This window comes from Enhydra lutris, unplaced genomic scaffold (genome assembly GCF_002288905.1).
Source record: "Enhydra lutris kenyoni isolate GAN:26980312 unplaced genomic scaffold, ASM228890v2 scaffoldscaffold17, whole genome shotgun sequence".
Classification (NCBI taxonomy): Eukaryota; Metazoa; Chordata; class Mammalia; order Carnivora; family Mustelidae; genus Enhydra; species Enhydra lutris.
In genome coordinates, this window is record NW_019154101.1 from 19,928,030 (window position 1) to 19,946,239 (window position 18,210).

Below are 18,210 nucleotides of genomic sequence, written 5' to 3' on the forward strand. Positions count from 1 at the left end.
AGAAGACTTTTGGACATGATGGACATGTTCCCTTTCTTGGTAGCAGTGATAACTTCACCAGAGTAACACACATGTCAAAACTAACAGGCTATACACTTTAAATATGGGTGGTTTATTATACATCAATTATTTGTCAGTACATTGTTAAAAAAAAAAAAGACACATGAATCACATTCTTGCATACATCCTCTCCTCCCTTGTTCTCCCCTCCTGAGGCACTAGCTTGGCAAAACCAATGTCTGCCCAGTCTGTGTCTGCATCAACGCAGTGATGTGTGATGGACAAAAAATACACACACAGGGGTGGGGGATGGGTGAGCCTGGTGGTGGGTATTACGGAGGGCACGTATTGCATGGAGCACTGGGTGTGGTGCATAAACAATGAATCTTGGAACAGTGAAAAAATAAAATTAAGACGTTAAAAAAATAAATAAAAATAAAATAAACAAACAAACAAAAAATAATAAAAATAAACACACAGTACTGACCAGTGACACATGAAGTTGCTTTTAGGAGCAAATTATATGTTAAAACAAAAAAGCAAAGAAAACATTTTGGGGGGTGGGCACCTGGGTGGCTCAGTTGATTAAGCATCCAACTCTTGATCTCAGCTCAGGTCTTGATCTCAGGGCTGTGAGTTCAAGCCCTGCGTTTTTGAAAAAAAAAACAAAAACAAAAACAAAAAAATTGGACGATGAGAAGCCAAAAAGTTAAGTAGCGGCTATTTTCTAGTGGGTTAGAGGTAATCATTCTTGTTTATATTTTGCTGTGTGAATTTTTTATAAGGAGCAATGATTATTTTTATAATCATTAAAACTAAAGAAATCTGCTTCTATTTCAAAATCTCAGACCGTCATCGCTGTGGGATGTGTTGGCTGTAAGTAAACGTGGGCCTGGAATACGACGGTGCGCCGGGCAGCTTTGGAGCACCGAGCGCTTTGCCAGGTGTGTGTTTCAACTGCCCTCACATCTTTCCGCACCGCTTTCCCTCCCACCTGTAGCTCGAAGACGAAATCACAACATTACGGCAAGTTTTATCAGCGAAAGAAAGGCATCTGGTTGAGATAAAGCAAAAACTCGGCATGAACCTGATGAATGAATTGAAGCAGAATTTCAGCAGAAGCTGGCACGACATGCAGACCTCGACTGCGTAAGTCTAGCGACAGAATTTCCAAAAAAATCACTTACTGCTGTCTCTCACTTCTTCTGCTTTTGTTTTTGTGTTTTTTCTATGACACTGATTTGGAACTTGTGGCTAGGAAAAATATTTTCTCTAGAAATAAAATAAATATGAATAATCATTAAATACACTGTCTGGTGCAGACTCTGAAAAGTAACTTCATGAAATTAAACTGTTCACCAGACGACTTTTATGGATTTGTATTTTTTTCTCTGTATTAGATACTTCTAAACATTCCTGAAATAGATATTTCTTTCTTTATGTTTTCTCATACAATTCTAAATGGACAGGTGCTTTTTCCTCAAATACTCAGCATTCACTACAGATTTTCAGTTTCTATACCAAATGGTTGGCAGGTTTAGTACAGACTTGTTGCCCACTGATTTAAAAAGAAATGCTTATACTTTGGGGGTGTGCTTTTCATCCCTTCTACTCTAGGGAGTATTTAGAGTTGCGGCAAGGCCATGTGAGATCATAGAAGTGTGTGTGTGTGTGTGTGTGTGTGTGTGTGTGTGTGTGTGTGTGTCTTTGTGTGTGTGCGCACACGCGCACGCTCTATCCCTGGTTCCTGACACAGAGTCCCGAAATCTCTTGGAATTTCCAGAGTGGTAGTAGTATTCTTTGTTCTAATGAGGTAACTCTCAGTGGCTCTGGGATGGGGGGCCGGTCACAGGAAAGACTAAGCCATGATTAGAAGCTTGGACTTGCAACACTGTGCGCTATTCTCCAGAGAGAGAAGAGGGGGCTGGAAATGGAGTTAATGATGGGTCATACCTAAAATCTCCAAAACATGGTGTCCAGAGAGCTTCTGGGTTGATGGACACAGGGCGATGCTGGGAGAGGGGCGCACCAAGAGAGAGCATGGAAGCCCCACAGCCCTCCCCATATACCTTGCCCTGTCTGTATCCTTTGTCATATCCCTTTATAATAAACCAGTCATCTAGTAAGGAAACCATTTTCCGGAGTTCTGAAACCACTCTGGCAAATTAATCAAACTTGAGGAGGTCATAGGAACCTCCGATTTATGGCCCATTGGTCAGAAGCACACAGGCGATAACCCGCACTTGCCATTGGCATCTGAAGTGGGGTGAGGGCAGCAGTGTTGTAGGATTGACCCTGTGGGAGCTGACACTGTCACCCAGTATGCAGTGCCTTAAATTTTAGGACGCCCAGCTGGTGTCCCAGATTTGCTTGGTAAAGATTGCATTCCTAATATTTTAGTGGAAATCAATTTTTCTCTCTGCAGGTACTTTTCTCCCAACTTAGATAGGCCTGGCAGTAGGAACAAGTACCAGTGATGGACAGCAAGCACTTCAGTTTTGCTGGTGGCCAGCTCTGCCTGCTGGCTGCGGAAAACTAAGCCCTAAGACCCAGTGAAGGGGCCCTTTGTATGAAGAGTTCCATCTAAATGAACTTGGCGTCTCCCCACTCTGCTTCCCCTAGGTTCCATGTTCAGAAGAATGTTCTCTTCCCCTGCCACAGCCTCTTAGTCTTATCCGCTCCTATGCTGGTGTCCCCCAAGGGCTCATCCCAACAGCATCAGAGCACAGCCCAGAGTAGGGGTTGTAGGGGAGTAGGGGCAGGATGGAGCCAGGGAGCCCATGGAGTTATCTCCGGGGGCAAATTAACCTTCCCCAACCCAATGGTGACAATTATGGAAGACCTTAAGAGACCGCATGGTGGTGTTTATCAATGTAAATTATATATGGCAACACTATTAAGTGAACTTCTCTGTCAGTAGTTTGGGCTTCCGTCTTTGCACTTTGGTGGCTTAAACCACTTAACGGCCCTGACATAGTGAGGTGGAACAAGCTCCAGCATCCTGGTCCTGGGCGCCTCCCATCACGCTGATCTGAACCTCCTTTGAGGGTGTAAGACCCAGGCAGGATCTTGCTGCTTGGCCTCCCTAAGCACACTGCAGGAGTGGGCTAACCCAACAGAGGGCAGGACGACTCCAGCGCTCCCATTGCTAAAGGGAGGGACGGAGCAGCCCATGTCTGGGCAGAGGCTATGTCAGGTTTGCCCTGGTCTGAGGGGGCTGGGTGGGGAGAGATTCACAGTCATGGGAGACACAGAATTAGAGGGAACAAGTTCAAGGAGGGTGGGTAGCCTCCTCCCACACGGGAAAATATATAGTCTCTGGTTTCCTCATGTTTGAAAAACAAGTTGGTTTTGTAGTCAGGCAGTCTAGTTAGTAGCAAGCCTTTTGTTAAATGAATAGATTTATTCCCTAGGGTTACGGAGCTGAAAGACTAGTCAGGACAACAGAGTTTGGTTTTTGTTTTTGTGTATTTTACAAGATATTCCAAATAACCAGTTAAATGGTAAGTATGAGGAGTGATGTGAAGGAAAATAGTGTTATGTGTGAAGCAGGAGACTGAACCTTGCCTGGGACCTCAGGAAAGGTTTTTCAAGGCAGGAGACGGATGCTTCAGCAGGGCTCTGACGGATGAGTGGGAACTTCATCAGGCTGGGAGGGGCAGGGGGAGCCTCCTAGGGGAGGCACAGCCTGCTGATGGCCAGAAGGAGAGAAGGCTCCCTCTCCCCGCCACTCCCTGGGAAAGCAGTCCAGTTCATTAGCGTTTCAGAGACAGCAGGGAAAAGTGGCCAGGGGTTACACAGGGCCTTGTCGTTGCTGTTAATAGAGTTACTCTTACTCCACAGGCACTAGAAAGCCATTAAAAGGTCATGACATTTTATTTGCCCACCATGTCTTAAGTGTTGTTATTACCTAGGAGCTAATCTAAGCCCTCAGGATATGGGATTCAAGAAGATGAACAAAGTTCTTAGCTTCCTAGAGTGTTGAAAAGAGCACAAAACTCATGACAAAGCCACGATGGGAGGAGCTCTCAGAGGTCCTGTGATAAGAACAGTAGAGGCTGATGGGCTAGAGGAGAGGGCAGAAGCCGCTGTGACAGAGTCCCAGGCAGGGAAGTCCTGTCCTAATGCCGTCCTGGAAGGTTACGCTGAGCTGACACCTGAATGACCAGAAGGATCTCATCTTGTGATGATGTAAGAGAGACCTTTGGGGTTGAGCAAAAGTTGCCCCGAGGCCGGAAGCCGTTTTGAAATGGAGAGAGGGGGGTAGAGGTCAGGGCCTCGGGGGGCCTCCCAGACCAAGGGGAGAACTGGAACTCTTATTCCAAGGGCTCTGGATGCCACTGTAAGATTTGAAGCAGGAAGTAATCTGTTCCGATTCACCTTTAAAAAAAAAAAAATCACTCTGGTTTCTTTGTGTTCTACAGAATGGAGAGAGGGAGGAGTGGAGACTGGAAAATCATTTCTGAGACGATTGTAGTAGTCCACTTTGGTGAGGATAGTGAGGGACAGAGAGGGGACGAGATTTGGAGGCCAGGCCAGGGAGGTTTCCCAAAGGTTTGGGGGTGGAGAGGAGGGAAATACAAGGATCAAATGTGACTGGTCTTTGATGGGGGCAGCCCGCTGAGCACTGGGACGGTTTACAGCATGGGCATTCCTTACATCATGGCTAAGCCCGTGGGCTATGGACTCCAGTTGCTTGGATTGAAGTCTAGGTCCCCAGCATCGGTGAGATGAGATCATATTAGTACCTATCTCGTAAGTAGTGAGGATTCAGTGAGTTAATTGTAAAGCAGGCAGAACGGTGTCATACTTTGTAGGCCTGTTTGCTGTTCTAGAAAACAAGTCTAGCGGGGAGACTCAAGAATTGGTTTTGGTGACACACAAGTTTCTGTGTCGAGAGGTCCACTCAGAGGAAGAGTCAGGGATGGAAATAAACGGGGAGTCGTCTGCATATTGATCTCATTGAAAGCTACAGGACTACACGAAAGTTCCTCAGAGATTGTTTAATCAGTGTGGATGATCATGGACTCCTCACTCTTTTAGGAATGATGTGAGCCTTCCTTTGTAAGGAAGAATCAATCCTTTTCTTAAGAGGGAGGCATAAGTATATCAGTAACATAATTTCAGGAGAGCTCCTTTCTCTCACCCTCTCTTCTTGGCTGCTGAGGGAGGGGGAAAGGTCCTAATGACATGGGGTGGGGGGCTTGGTTTCAGAATCTGTTTTCACCCTTGAATTAATTAAATCCCTGCTGTTAGTGCCATGATACCCGTTCTAGGACAAGATCTATACCGCATAGGATGAAAATTTTGATGGGAGGGAATGAGGAGCTGGGTAGGGTTAGGTTGGGTAGAATTAAATTTCAAAGCACTAAAAAAAATTCTAGCTGTCAGAGGATTGAAGGTGATTCCCAGAGGCAATACTTTGCATACTGATTAAGCAATCATGACCTATTTAGTTTGATTTATACTGAAAAGAAAATCTATGATATGTTAATGAAGAAGGATCTTGGCATATTTTAGCCTGTGGTAGGATTCAAGTAGGAATAGGATGGAATGAGTAGAAATAATTACACAGCATACTGAAATTATCTCCTTTATGGAAAGATAACGGTACAGTAGCAGGTCAAAAGATCACCTGTATTCAGGGTTTGTTGTTGCTATTGTTTCTGTCATAGTTCTGTCTTGCTTTGATTTGAGAGACTTTAAGAACACACACCAGAATTCCTATCACCTCCCTTTTTTGTTGTAGTCTTAAGGGTTTTTGTTATTGTTTGTTCTCTGCTGCTTTTTTGTGTTGTCTTTAGGCTTTAAAGAGTCAGGGGGGGAGGTGGGAGACTTTGAAGTGTTAGAGGTAGGGAGGCTACAGGAGGAGAAACTGAACCTCTTCTGTAGGTAGAAGGAGTAGGAATTCAGAAATCTGACATTCTCATGGGCTATTCAAACTGATAGGCTTCATTTTAATAAGTCTGCAGCCTCTGCTAACCCTTTCTCCACTAGTAAGCCCCTGTGAGCCGTACTGCAGACCAAACAGTAGGTCTGCCAAGAGAAGAAGGTTTTGGGACAATTCCATCCCTTTGGAACAATTAATAACTTCATCCTTATAAAGAGCAGGAAAATGCAGCCTTAAAAAAAGATGTGCAGTCCTTGAAAATTGAAGTTTAGTTTATGATTTATTTACTCTTTGATTTTGTGCTTCTAAGACTTCCAAACCATTATAGTCAGTAATGATTGTTACCTCTTCTTTTATGAGGAGCCTGTCGTAATACCGTTGAGTTGGGAAGTGCCAGTGAAGATTAAAGACCTCATTTCAAAAGACACACACAGTCAATCTGTCAGACAGCTGTTTATTCTGCTACCTTTTGCCTTTCATCTTACCACACAAAGCAGGAGATAGACTCTTCTTTTCCAGGTTCAAGTGGTAAATCTTTTTTGGTTACATGTTTAGGGAACCTCCTGAAGAAAATAAGCCTAAACACTTCTGCATCTCTGGTGAGATGCTGCCTGGGCAACTGTTAAAATGATAATCTTCTTAAAATCCCGTAACAGAAGATGTATCTATGCTATACAATATCTTCTTGTAAAAAGACTCTGGATTTTTAATTCTTCTATTGGAGTGTTTAAAAAAATGCTTTAAGTCAAAACATTTTAGAAGACATGCTTTCTCCTTTTGATTATGAACACTACTTTCAAATCCATAAGGCATGACAAGGGGAACTGCATGAAAGGTCAGTAGAATAATAGAATGCCTTTTATTTGGTTTGCAGAGAGCTGTACCTCTCCCTGCTGAAGATCCCCTTGTCAGTGTGCTGGCCAGCCTGTTCTGGCCAGTAAATATTATCCATTCCTTAAAAAAGATGTGGTGTAGGGGTGCGTGGTGGCTCAGTTGGTTAAGCGTCCAACTCTTGGTCTTGGCTCAGCCCCTGAACTCAGAGGCATCATCAGATCGAGCCCCACACTGAGCACTGTGCTCAGCAGGGAGTCTGCTTGAGAATCTCTCTCCTTTTCCCTCTGCCCCCCTTCCTTGTGTTCTCTCTCTCTTAAAATAAATAAATAAATCTTAAAAAAAGAAAAGAAAAAGATGTGGCATATATATACGCCGTGGAATATCATTCAGCCATGACAAAGAAGGAAATCCTGCCTTTAGACAACAAGGACAAATCTCAAGGGCATTAGGCTAAGTGAAATAAGTCAGAGAAGGACAGATACTGTGTGGCATCACTCATATGTGGAATCTAAAAAAAATTTAAAAAGAAGTCAAATTCTTAGAGGCAGAGAGTAGAAGGGTGATTGCTAGGGGCGGTGGAGTGGGGGACATAGGGGAAGGTTGGCAAATGCAAACTTCCCTTTATAAGATGAATAAAAGTCTGAGGCTCTGATGTATAACAGTGATTCTGGTTGGTACCTGCATTGTGTAATCGAAATTTGCAAAGGGAGTAGGTCTTAAATGTTCTCACCAAAATATATATAAAAACATGCGAGTTGATGGATGTGTATTAACTAGGTGGGAGGAGTTCTTTCGCAATGTATATGTCTATCAAATCATCACGATGTACACTTTAAATATCTTACAATTTTGTCATTCATACCTCAGTAAAGCTAAAAAAAAAAAAAAAAAAGGACTATCCATTCCAGCCAGATGATCTCTGAAAAGTAAAGCCTGTGTTCCCATTGACTTTCAGTGAAAAGTAGAAGGTTTACTTATACCCTTAATTTTAAAAAATCTCCCAGTCAGATGTCTTCAGTGAGTTAACACATATAGATACGCAGTAAGTGTGAGCTACTGTTTGCTAGCACGGTTACACTTCTGCCTAGAAAAGGTTCAGGCCTGGACCAGATGCCAGCCTTGTTGAGACACAGGTTCCCACATAGCTGCTGTTTGCTGGAATCGCTCCGAAGCCCACGAGGACAAATTGCCCTTCCCTCACTGGCAGGCTTCCGTGGCCTTCCTCCAGAACCAGGAGCTACACGCTGCCAAGTCCTGACTGTCTTCTGGAGCTGAAGTCTGGCAGTCTGCCTGGACTCTCCTTCCTTACCCTGGCTTCCTGTGGCCCTCGCTCTGGCTTATCCAGGCCTCGGGGACACGGGGCTGATGAACGAGATGCAGCCCCTGCCCTCAGGAAGTGCACGCAGGTCATGGAGGAAGACTCAAAAACCGTAATTGGAACAAAGTGAAAAATGTGTTAGGAAAGAGCATCACAGTGTGCAAAGTGCATCACAGGCACACAGAGGATAGGCATGTAACACGGATCGCTGGGAGCATCTGCTCCCGTCTTTCTGCCTCCCCATGCACAATGGACAGCAAGCTGAGCGTCCCGTAACATTCTGACGTTTGTTTCAGGAGAATGTATTCGTTCCCTTTGCATCACATATGTGACTCAGCAATGGTGTAACTCTATATTTAGCTTAAAATAAGAGACATCATCTAAAACGCTAAATACCGTTTCCATTTAAATTACAAGGTCGTCAGGTGAATCAGAAGGTTGGTGTTTAAGTTGTTTTTCATTATTTGAATATTACTGAATGTAATTTTATGTGATAAGGTTGAGAGCCGGTTTTAAGCATTAGGAGTCCGGACTGTGCGCCAAATTCCATGGCACCATAAAGGGAGTAAGATGTAAACGGAATGACATCCTTCAGGGTTTTCAGTGGCCTGCCAGGAGGGTCTTTTTTCAAGATGTGAGCGCCTCGCCTCTGGTAGGGATGTGTATGACTTCATTCAGTTTTAGGATCGAGCCCAATTAGAACGCAGTGTAAGCATGCAGGGTCTGTGCGGTACACAGCTCTGGGGGGACCCTTGGCTTACGCTGTGCTGTGAATAGTGCTTCTTAGAGCTTTTAAGTGCTCTGAGCCCACTGGCCTATTTCTCACGAGATCCCTGGTTACTTTGTTCTGGGAAGCCACTTCTTCCCATACCACCGTCTCTCATTGCCCGCCACCCCCAATCTCTTTCCCTCAATTATCTGTCTCTATGTAATGTATGTAGGATGCCCAGTAATTGTTTTTAAGAAATGCGGTCATTAGTTTAGGGAGGAGAGGTGTAAAAATGTGGGGAAGGAGGTACATCTTAGAAATCTTCAGATGCACTATTACTACTTTTCTCCACAAATACTTGAGCTATAGACAGCTGACCTAACCTACCTTCCAATGTCTTTCATCTCCAAGGCGAGAAGATGTCCGGCCAAAAGGCAGGCACACTAGTCCTAGCCCTGTTTCTGTCTCTAAAAGGTCACGCAGTTCTTCCGGGCCTCAGTCCCGTCATCTGTTGTCTGAAGAAATTGCATTCTAGTGCCTTTCAGATTTAGCATTATGTAATCCTCAGAAATAAATACTTAACAGTCCTGGAATGTCTGGGTGTCTCCTTTGGTTAAGCATCTGCCTTTGGCTGAGGTCATGATCCCAGGATCCTGGGATCGAGTCCCGCATCAGGCTCCTTGCTCAGCGGGGAGCTTGCTTCTCCCTCTGCCTACCACACCTCCTGTTTGTAAGCTTTCTCTCTCTGACAAATAAATAAAACCTTTAAAAAAAAAAAAATGAACAGTCCTAAAAGTCTCTCTTCAACACTCCTTTGAGCTCTCCATATGGTTGGTTTTAAACTTTGAAATTTCATCCAAGTATGGAGTTGCACTTTTCATGGTGAGGACTTAATGTCACTAATACTTCACTAAAGTAGTCGGAAGCCTGTGTATACCCACCACACTTTGTTCTAGACAAGTGTGTTTAAAACATAATGTAGCTAGCTAACCTGAACCCTAACCTACTGCTGACTAGATGTGCTTCCCCGTGGCTAGCTGTTTTGAAATTAAGCCGTCAAATTCAGAATGTGATATACACACAAGTGTCCAAAAGTCACCTCATCTCAAAATTCAAAGCGTTCTCCAGTATATAAACTACAGGGAACAGTTTACAAGGAACAGGTACAAGCAAAAGTTAAATATTTACTCTAATTGCAAGAAATTCCTGTAGAAATGCAAGAGCAGGGTGCCTGGGTGGCTCAGTGGGTTAAAGCCTCTGCCTTCAGCTCGGGTCATGATCCCAGAGTCCTGGGCTCGAGCCCTGCATCAGGCTCTCTGCTCGCGGGGAGCCTGCTTCCCTTCCTCTCTCTCTCTGCCTGCCTCTTTGCCTACTTGTGATCTTGGTCTGTCGAATAAATAAATAAAATCTTAAAAAAAAAAAAAGAAAGAAAGAAAGAAATGCAAGAGCAACGGAAGCAGGAATTCCCTAACTAGTCTCAGCTTCACACAGAGGTCATAGATATTGCAGGGTCTTTCTTTGCTTTTCCCTTGAGCCCCCTTTTAGGCTGTACAGAGTCAGTGCTGGGTGGGTGCTCAGTGCTCCTTCTTCCCTTGCTTCCCTTTCCCCGACCCCCAGAGCCCAGCTCTATTCTCTATGCTGCTGACACCCACTTGGCCAAGGCCCCAGGGATCTCTGGCCCTGATCGACAGCAAAAGGTGACTTTCACAATCTGACTAAGGGTGCCTGCTTTGCTCTTTTTAATTTTTCAAAGTGGGACATTTACAAGACAACAAAACCCTCCCCTCCTTTTTTTTCCTGCCAAATATGATGGGATCATGTGGCAGAGCAGCCAGAGCAAAAGCTTTAAGGCAGGATGGGGCCTAGTAGGTCCATGGACCGGTGAGGAGGTCTGGGGCCTGGAGCAGGGGGCCGAGAGGACAAGCTTGTGTACAATCATCGTGAGGCCGTTGTATGGACTTTGGCTTTTACTCCAAGTCCTCAAGGAGTCAGTCTAGTGGGAACATCGGCCAATGAACAGACCATTGCTGAATTATCTTCCTAAAACTCTTTGAAAAAAGGTCACTATATTTTCTTAAGATCATGTGCCCTTCTAGCCTATTCCCAGGCATAAATGTTAGAAAAATAAGTGAAATGCTAGTTATATTTTGCCCCTTTCTGGTTAATTTTACCCCTGAACAATAAAAGCTGATTCTTCTCATTGAAATACACACCATCTCGTTTCTGTTACCTTCGTTGGCTGTTTTCTGGAGAGTGTCTCTTCAAAGAGTTCGAACGCACACTTCAAGAACAACTGTAGTCTGAGAGCATGTCTGTTTGCAGTTACACATCTAATCGGCATGTTACACTTGCCTATGGATATTTTCCCTGAATTCAGATTGAGCAGTCTGATTTTCCCACCGATGGGCAGCAGTCCAGCCCTCATCCCCAGACAATGAATAGAATCACTAACTTCTGTGGATCATTGTCTTCATAAAGCTGTTTAGAAAAGGAATTTTCAAAGTAAGGAGGGAGAAGGATGGGGAATGTTCTGTGGGCGATCATCACATATAAGCTGTGTTTCTACGGTTCTGTTTACTTCCAGCTACAAGAAAACACACGAAACCCTGAGTCACGCAGGGCAGAAGGCAACTGCAGCTTTCAGCAACGTGGGGACGGCCATCAGCAAGAAGTTTGGAGATATGAGGTAGTGTGGGGCAGAACCATGGGGATGCTGCTAAGCCCTGGGCCTTCGAGGGAAGGGGAGCTTTCTCTATTGGCTCGTCTTCCTAACACATTCTTTTTTAATTGGATTAACATGTTTTGTGGCTGATCATGATTGGTGACTGAGATCGATTTTTATAATGGGGAGTTTTCTGCCCGTTGGTCTGCTTAGTGAGCCTGGTCCCGAACATGCCCTTTCTACGAGGACATGACCTAGTAAAAATAGAAGATCCAGGGCTCCTTTAATTACTGGTAATAAGGGGGGATTTCAAACGAAGGCAGCACATACTGATTTTTCTTCATTAAAATTTAAAGAGTAAGTTAAAATATGCATTCAGTGGACTAGGCTCTGACAAACCATTCTAGGTTACATTTTTGTATACATCCATCTAGGATTTTTTTCTATGCTGAATACATACGTATTTATTCTTTTATTCCAAAAAGGGGCCATGGTATATAGTCCTTGCACATTTGGGTTATTTTCAATATTACATGTTAGTTCACATTAGGGTGAACATCAGGATTTTGAACTGAGAACCAAGTGTCCTCACTGTAGGCACCAGAGAAAATAGTGCAGTTTTGACCATTTTTATTTTCTATAGTATGTTTTAGTAAGTTATCTCATATAGAGTTGTTACTTTCATTTTTTTTAAACTTTTGAAGTATACATTTTAAATGTCTTTTTTTTAAAAACTGCACATAAATTTTCATTGGATTCTGAAACCATTTCTTAATTACCCTACAGACTTGATACCTAGAGGCAAATATTTATACTGTTCTGTTTAAGTTATTTTTGGTTTCATATGTTACTGGATTGTGCCCCTGTACTATCTTAACAAGTTGGCATTTGTGAGGCTAGAGTTAAGTAACTCCATATGCATGAGTCTGAATACATTGTTTTATCTTCATAGTTGTGGATAATGTGATAAGAAAAGCAACTGAAATTTTTCAGAGGCTGCATGTAATGAATAGATAAACCTTCTGGATTATTAATTAACCCTCATTTTATTACAAATAAAATTTGCTGTCATGTCAATGGCATTAAAACGTTTATCTAAACTAATTAAATAATTTCTCAGAACAGGAAATCCCCTCTTACCTGCTATCTCCAAGAAAATATATTTTGCCATATTTATAAAATTTGTCCTCCACATACTTAGTTGTAACCTTCACTGGAACTCTAGAACCACAGCATGGTACTAGAGTGTTATTTCTCCAAATTCAGGAGGCTTTACAAACACCTCTGAAGCCTGTTTACAACACATATTCCAGACTCCACCTCTTGGAGATCGCGCCTCAGTGGGTCCTGGATCTAGGAATCTGCATTTGTAACAAGCTTTTAAGTGATTCAGTGTCAGGCGGTCAGGTTACGAGGAGGACCCATGTAACTTAGCTCACCTGTACCCAGGTGTTCTCAGTTACGAAACCGGGTAAGAGTAACATCATCATCAGGTTATTATGAAAGTTGTAGAAGAGAGCCTGCCATTGATTAAGCACTCAATAAATGCTAGTTTTTATCCTAAGTGACCATCTCATTCACAAGGTGACCCCCATATGTGGAAATGAGGGAGTATACATCAGCAGGAGGGCACTGTGGTATTTCACAAAGATCTTGTTCGTTTTGCTAAGAGGACGAGAATGAAGACCATTCACTTACGCAATATGTTAACACATTCCCGTTCATACACTGACTGGTTGTAACATCAAAGTCGTGTTCACTTCTTTTTCTTCTGTTTCAATGTGGCTTTATTTTAGGGTAATGAATGGTCTGTTTTCCAGAAGTTTCAAACTTTCCATTAATTGTTTCTCTATATAGAGGATACAGTACTTTCATTATAAACTGTGGCTAAAAATACTGGAGACTCAAATAGGGTCCTGTAATATGTTGTAGAGTTTGCAAAATTCAGACCTGTATTTTTCTCAAACTAAAACATCTAAAATATATAACTGAGGATCAGTCACTATGAAAGCAACGAGTATTACAAAAAATTTTTAGTTTTCAATTACACTAGAACAAGTAACATATGGGAAACTCATATTTGAAAATTACTTGAATTTTGATTAGTAAAGATTCTTACCTGAGAAAAAGTAAGTTTTTAATTTTTCATTTAAATTGATTTGCCAATTTATAAAACAATAGAGAAATTTAAGAGTTGTATCACATTTTACTTTGAACCCCTTTTTTAGTATAAAATATCATATTATCCTATATTCCTGTTATTTATACTATAAAATTCCTTTGTGCATTCTGGGAAAAAAATTCTGAACTTGTTAAAAAAGATTGCCAGCAAAGTTCGGATACCAGTCATTTTTTTTTTTTTTAAATTATTACAAGTTAAAACTTACAGATTTTAAAAACTTAGAACTTGGGCCTTTTAATAAGTTAATAAAAAGCACTCTGTGAGGATTTAAATTGATGTGTTTTATAAAAACAAGTCATATTTTTCAAGCTAAGATTCTCATTTTATCCCAATTGCCGTTGACTGCGTCCCCATCACCCCGTCAGGGAACTGCCCCCTCTCTTTCTCTACCTGTAAAATAACATTGTTCACAGCTACCTAACTAAAATGCTTCCTGCAAAGTTAAAACGGGGACACATTTATGAAAGTACTCTGAAGCGATGAAAGCTCTTGGAATCGTTTTTGTAATAATGCCAGCATCTTCTTGGAACTTCTCAGTCAGTCATTTATTCAAACCACGTGTGAACAAGGAGATGAGGCTCTTTGGAGGAAGCATAGAACTTCTGTTAGAGTCCAACCCTCTCTCTGTAGTCATGAGAACAATAGTTAGAAGTGCAGCTTATAACAGGTTGGTACAGTGATTGTTAAGACACATTAAAAATATACTCCCAAAGAGTAATGAACGGAGTCAACGTCATCTTTGCTCTGGGGTTCTTGAGAGGGGGGACAAGGGTACCACAGTGCTGATATGCTAACTCTGGTCCTGCTCTCTCCTATGCTGCCCGGGCTGCAGGTCTCACTCCATCGGGTAAGCAATGCCTCTAGGGCCCTACCGGCCCCTTGCGGCTCCCTTCCTTCCCAGAACCCACTGCTCCCTTCACACCGTGGGTGTGTCTCAGCCAAAACACTGGGTCTCTTTCCCTGAGTGTGTTCGTGCCCAAGGAGTCACAGAGCGTAGGGCATCTAATGTGTTTGAATTTATTTAAGCATATCGTTATCTCACTTCTGAATCATTTATACCAGTTTTCACTTGCTGAGCAGTTTCTTAGGAATACCTTCCTACATTCTCAGTTCTTCCCGCGTTGGCAGAGGTCCTCAGAACTGAAAGGAGAAAAGAGGAAAAGCAGAAGTTGAGAGTTGTATGTGTTTATGAGACTTGTAAAGGTAAAATCGAGAAACGGGAAATTATTTTCTCTAGATTGTTGTGTTTTTCTGAACGTCTTGTAACAGTTATGGGGATGGTTCACCTTCAACTTTCTGTACCTTCTGAAGTTGAAGAAGGAAAAGGTTACCAGAGCACCACACACATTCGGAAGTGTGCAATTTCCGATTAAACCCTCCTTTAGCTGGAATCTTACTATATACTTTGGGGAGAGGTGGTGGATTTTTTCTTAAGAATACTGCCTGTATTTAAAGGGATGAATAGATTGATAATGCTGATGGATTTCTTTTAGTAATTTCCTTTTTAAATATAATTTCTGGGGAAATATTTGCCTATATTTTCTAAGCGGAGTGTCTAAGTAAGACCATAAGTACTCCCTGAGTTTCTTTGTCCTTTTCTTTTTGAGTTCTAGTAAAGTACTGCCAATACTGGTGACTTCAGTGGATGTTGTTGGGGAAGGGTGAGGCGTGTGATCCCTTCCTGTTAGCTTCTTGGGAGGAGAGACGCAGGGATGGTGTTGGAAAATGTGATGGGGGAGCGCTGTCGCAAGACATGGACCCTTACGTAGGGCTTCCTCCCTCAGCCCAGTCTGATTTCTGAGTGGAACTCACAAAGGAGTAACAGTTGATCCATCAGAGGAAAGATGAGCCAGCCATAGGATCAATAGAGTGAGGAGGCTGAAACTCTTACTATTCTCAGAAATGTACAGATGTCCTAGAATGGATGTGGAGGTCCCTGCTGCCATGTTGGACTGTGTGGATTACAGTAGCCTGCTATGTGTTTCCTTGAATGTCTTAAGTGAACTACCTATATTCCTCTGGAGAGTTTCTCTACAACGGAATGATTAGCTTTTACCTGCCTTTGTGCCTTCCTAGGTACAGCTCTTCCTCTCTCCCTGAAAGAAGAAAGAAGGGAAGGGAGTGGGAGTTGAACCTGGGGAGGATGTTCACGGGCTGCTGGGCGCACCTGGAAAAACCAGACATTCTCCTCAGATTTCCTGGCCTACCGGGAACCCACAGGAAGTAAAATAACACCCAACTTGGACAGTGTACTCTTCCTTTGTAATCTTGAAAGCTGGATGGGTTGGCCCATCCTACCCAGCAAAAACAAATGTCATCTTGGTGGGGCGGGCAAGGAATACTTCTGACAGTTGAAATTGCTGTTTTAGAACTGTGAATAGGGAGTTTCTCATGTACTTATGTTGTGCTATCTTCTTTTTTCTTTTTTTTTTCTTTTAATCTGCTTTTGCCCTGAAGCTACTCCATTCGCCATTCCATAAGTATGCCTGCTATGAGGTAATGTGTGTATAAATTACTTTATATAATATCAATGCAGAATGTGTATGTATGAAGTGTTACTTTTTATTGATAGTTACTTGGCGGAGCTTCCCCTCTCCCCCTTAATATGAAAGGAAATGCATTGACCTTACTGATCCAAAGACCTTACTGTCTTTCCCGACAGCCTTCAGGAGAAAAGCTAGACAGTTCTGTGGAAGTAGGGTATAATGGGCTTCAGCTTCTTAAATCCAGTGTCTCCTGATTTGTGTGACCTGAGACAGGTTACTTACCTAGCTCAATCTCCATTCTCTTACCTGTTGTGTGACACAAAGTAACCTGTGTGATGCACATTCTTAGATTAGGGCCTGGAGCCACCACACCTCCAAAGGCAAAAATATGTGCCTTATTTCAGCAGAATTAAACGCAAGCCTGGGAGAAAGGTTACATTGAAGGGAACAGCAGACCGAGAGGACTACAGCTGTAGAAAGGATATCACCATGATTTTTTAAGGTAGATGTTAAGATGAGGTGTCTGTTAGGCAATGAAAATGTTATTAAAATAACTAGCTGGATGAAAACTTCTAAGAAAGACATTTCCCACTTCCTGTTTGTGTAGCTTAGTGAGGCAATCAGATAAAAGCACACGAATAGAAACAAGGTATGGAAGAATGAATGTCAGATTGCAGGGGTGGGGGGGAAGAAGGGTCAGGAGATGCAGATTGTAGACCAGCTCTGCCAGGGATGAACTTTGCAGCCTTGGGAAAGTCATCTCACTGGTATCAGTTTCTTCATATTTAAAATAAGAAGCTAAAACCAGATTTACTGCTTTTCTCACTGCTCTTGCCCTGGACTTCCGTTGTGGGGGATGTGTGGGGAGCCATGAGCCTTCCAAGACCCTTCCCTGCTTCAGTCCCAACTGTGCCTCTTCTACCTGCTTTATAGTATGTATTGTGGTGTGATGTGTTAGAGAGGGGGTTCGGTTGCTCTGAATGGTTTGAGACCACTACAGCCAAATTCTTTCCAGGGTCATTTGTAGCTGTAGTGATTTGATTAAATCTGAGTGAACAGTTTCTCCCTGTTCTCCAGTACATCGTCTAGTGTAACCGAATTAGAGGAATGTCTGTTTTATTATCCTGAGGATGTTTCTTCCACACTGAGGTTATATGGTTACTTTGGAAATTTAAGCCACAGTATTTGATTTCCCTAATTTGGTGCTAAATAGGGAGCACAGATTCAAGATTGCTTAGTCCATCTTTGAATGACTTGCACCCCCTAGCATAAAAACACTCAGATTGAGTAGTGCAGCCTGCAGCTCTGAGCTTCTTTATTTGTCATCTTTTTTTTATTAACTATTTTTTTTAAAGATTCTATTTACTTATTTTGTCAGAGAGAGAGAGAGAGAGCACAAGCAGAGGGAGAAGCAGGATCCCCACCGAGCAAGGAGCCTAATGCGGGACTCGATCCCAGGACATGGGATCACAACCTGAACCAAAGGCAGACGTTTAACCAACTATCTGTTAGCTTTTAAGTCTGGGTGTCCAAAGAAGTTCTTGCAAAAAATTAACACAGCTTTGCTTTGTGAATCCATCTAGTGGCTTATGGGTCAAATGTAGTCCTCATAATCTTGCCTGAAACTAACTTAAAAAAAATTTTTTTTTTTCTTACTCATCTAACATATACCCATGAACCCTTCAGCTGAACTGTCTGGCTAGGGCTGTGTCACTAATCAATGACAGGCAGGCACGTGAGCAGGCTTGCCCACATAAAACCTGCGGTGGAAGTAAGGGGCCAATAAATACATAAACTTGAGTCACTGAGGTAAAAATTCACTAATATTTCATCATGAAACAGCAATATGAGGGAGGATTACTCACAGGAATTTGACTCCTGCTTGAGTTGTTTACAAGGTGTGGTGTCATCCGTGGGCTCTCTGAACTCACCACGGTTAATCCCTACAGCAGAGGTGCAGATACATTTCTGACCATCTGGAGTGTCAGTCTCTGGAGGTAGTCTCTAACAAAGCCAAATTCAGTCCAAAACATATTATGGACATTAGTTTCCTCTTGATAGTATTAGAGCCGTGCTTCATTCCACACCATACAAAGATACCCATCTATTACACCAGTTCTCCCTTAACA

General features: G+C 42.6%; 1 protein-coding gene across 1 annotated transcript in view; it reads left to right on the forward strand.

Moving 5' to 3' along the window:
• The window catches only part of LOC111147793 (tumor protein D52 like 1), a 97,804-nt gene that overhangs the window by 73,069 nt on the left and 6,525 nt on the right, over positions 1-18,210 (forward strand). The window contains exons 3-6 of the mRNA XM_022504031.1: positions 1,001-1,149; positions 11,336-11,437; positions 14,428-14,442; positions 16,053-16,091. Coding sequence (XP_022359739.1) covers positions 1,001-1,149; positions 11,336-11,437; positions 14,428-14,442; positions 16,053-16,091 — 305 coding nt within the window. The remainder of the gene's footprint in view (positions 1-1,000; positions 1,150-11,335; positions 11,438-14,427; positions 14,443-16,052; positions 16,092-18,210) is intronic.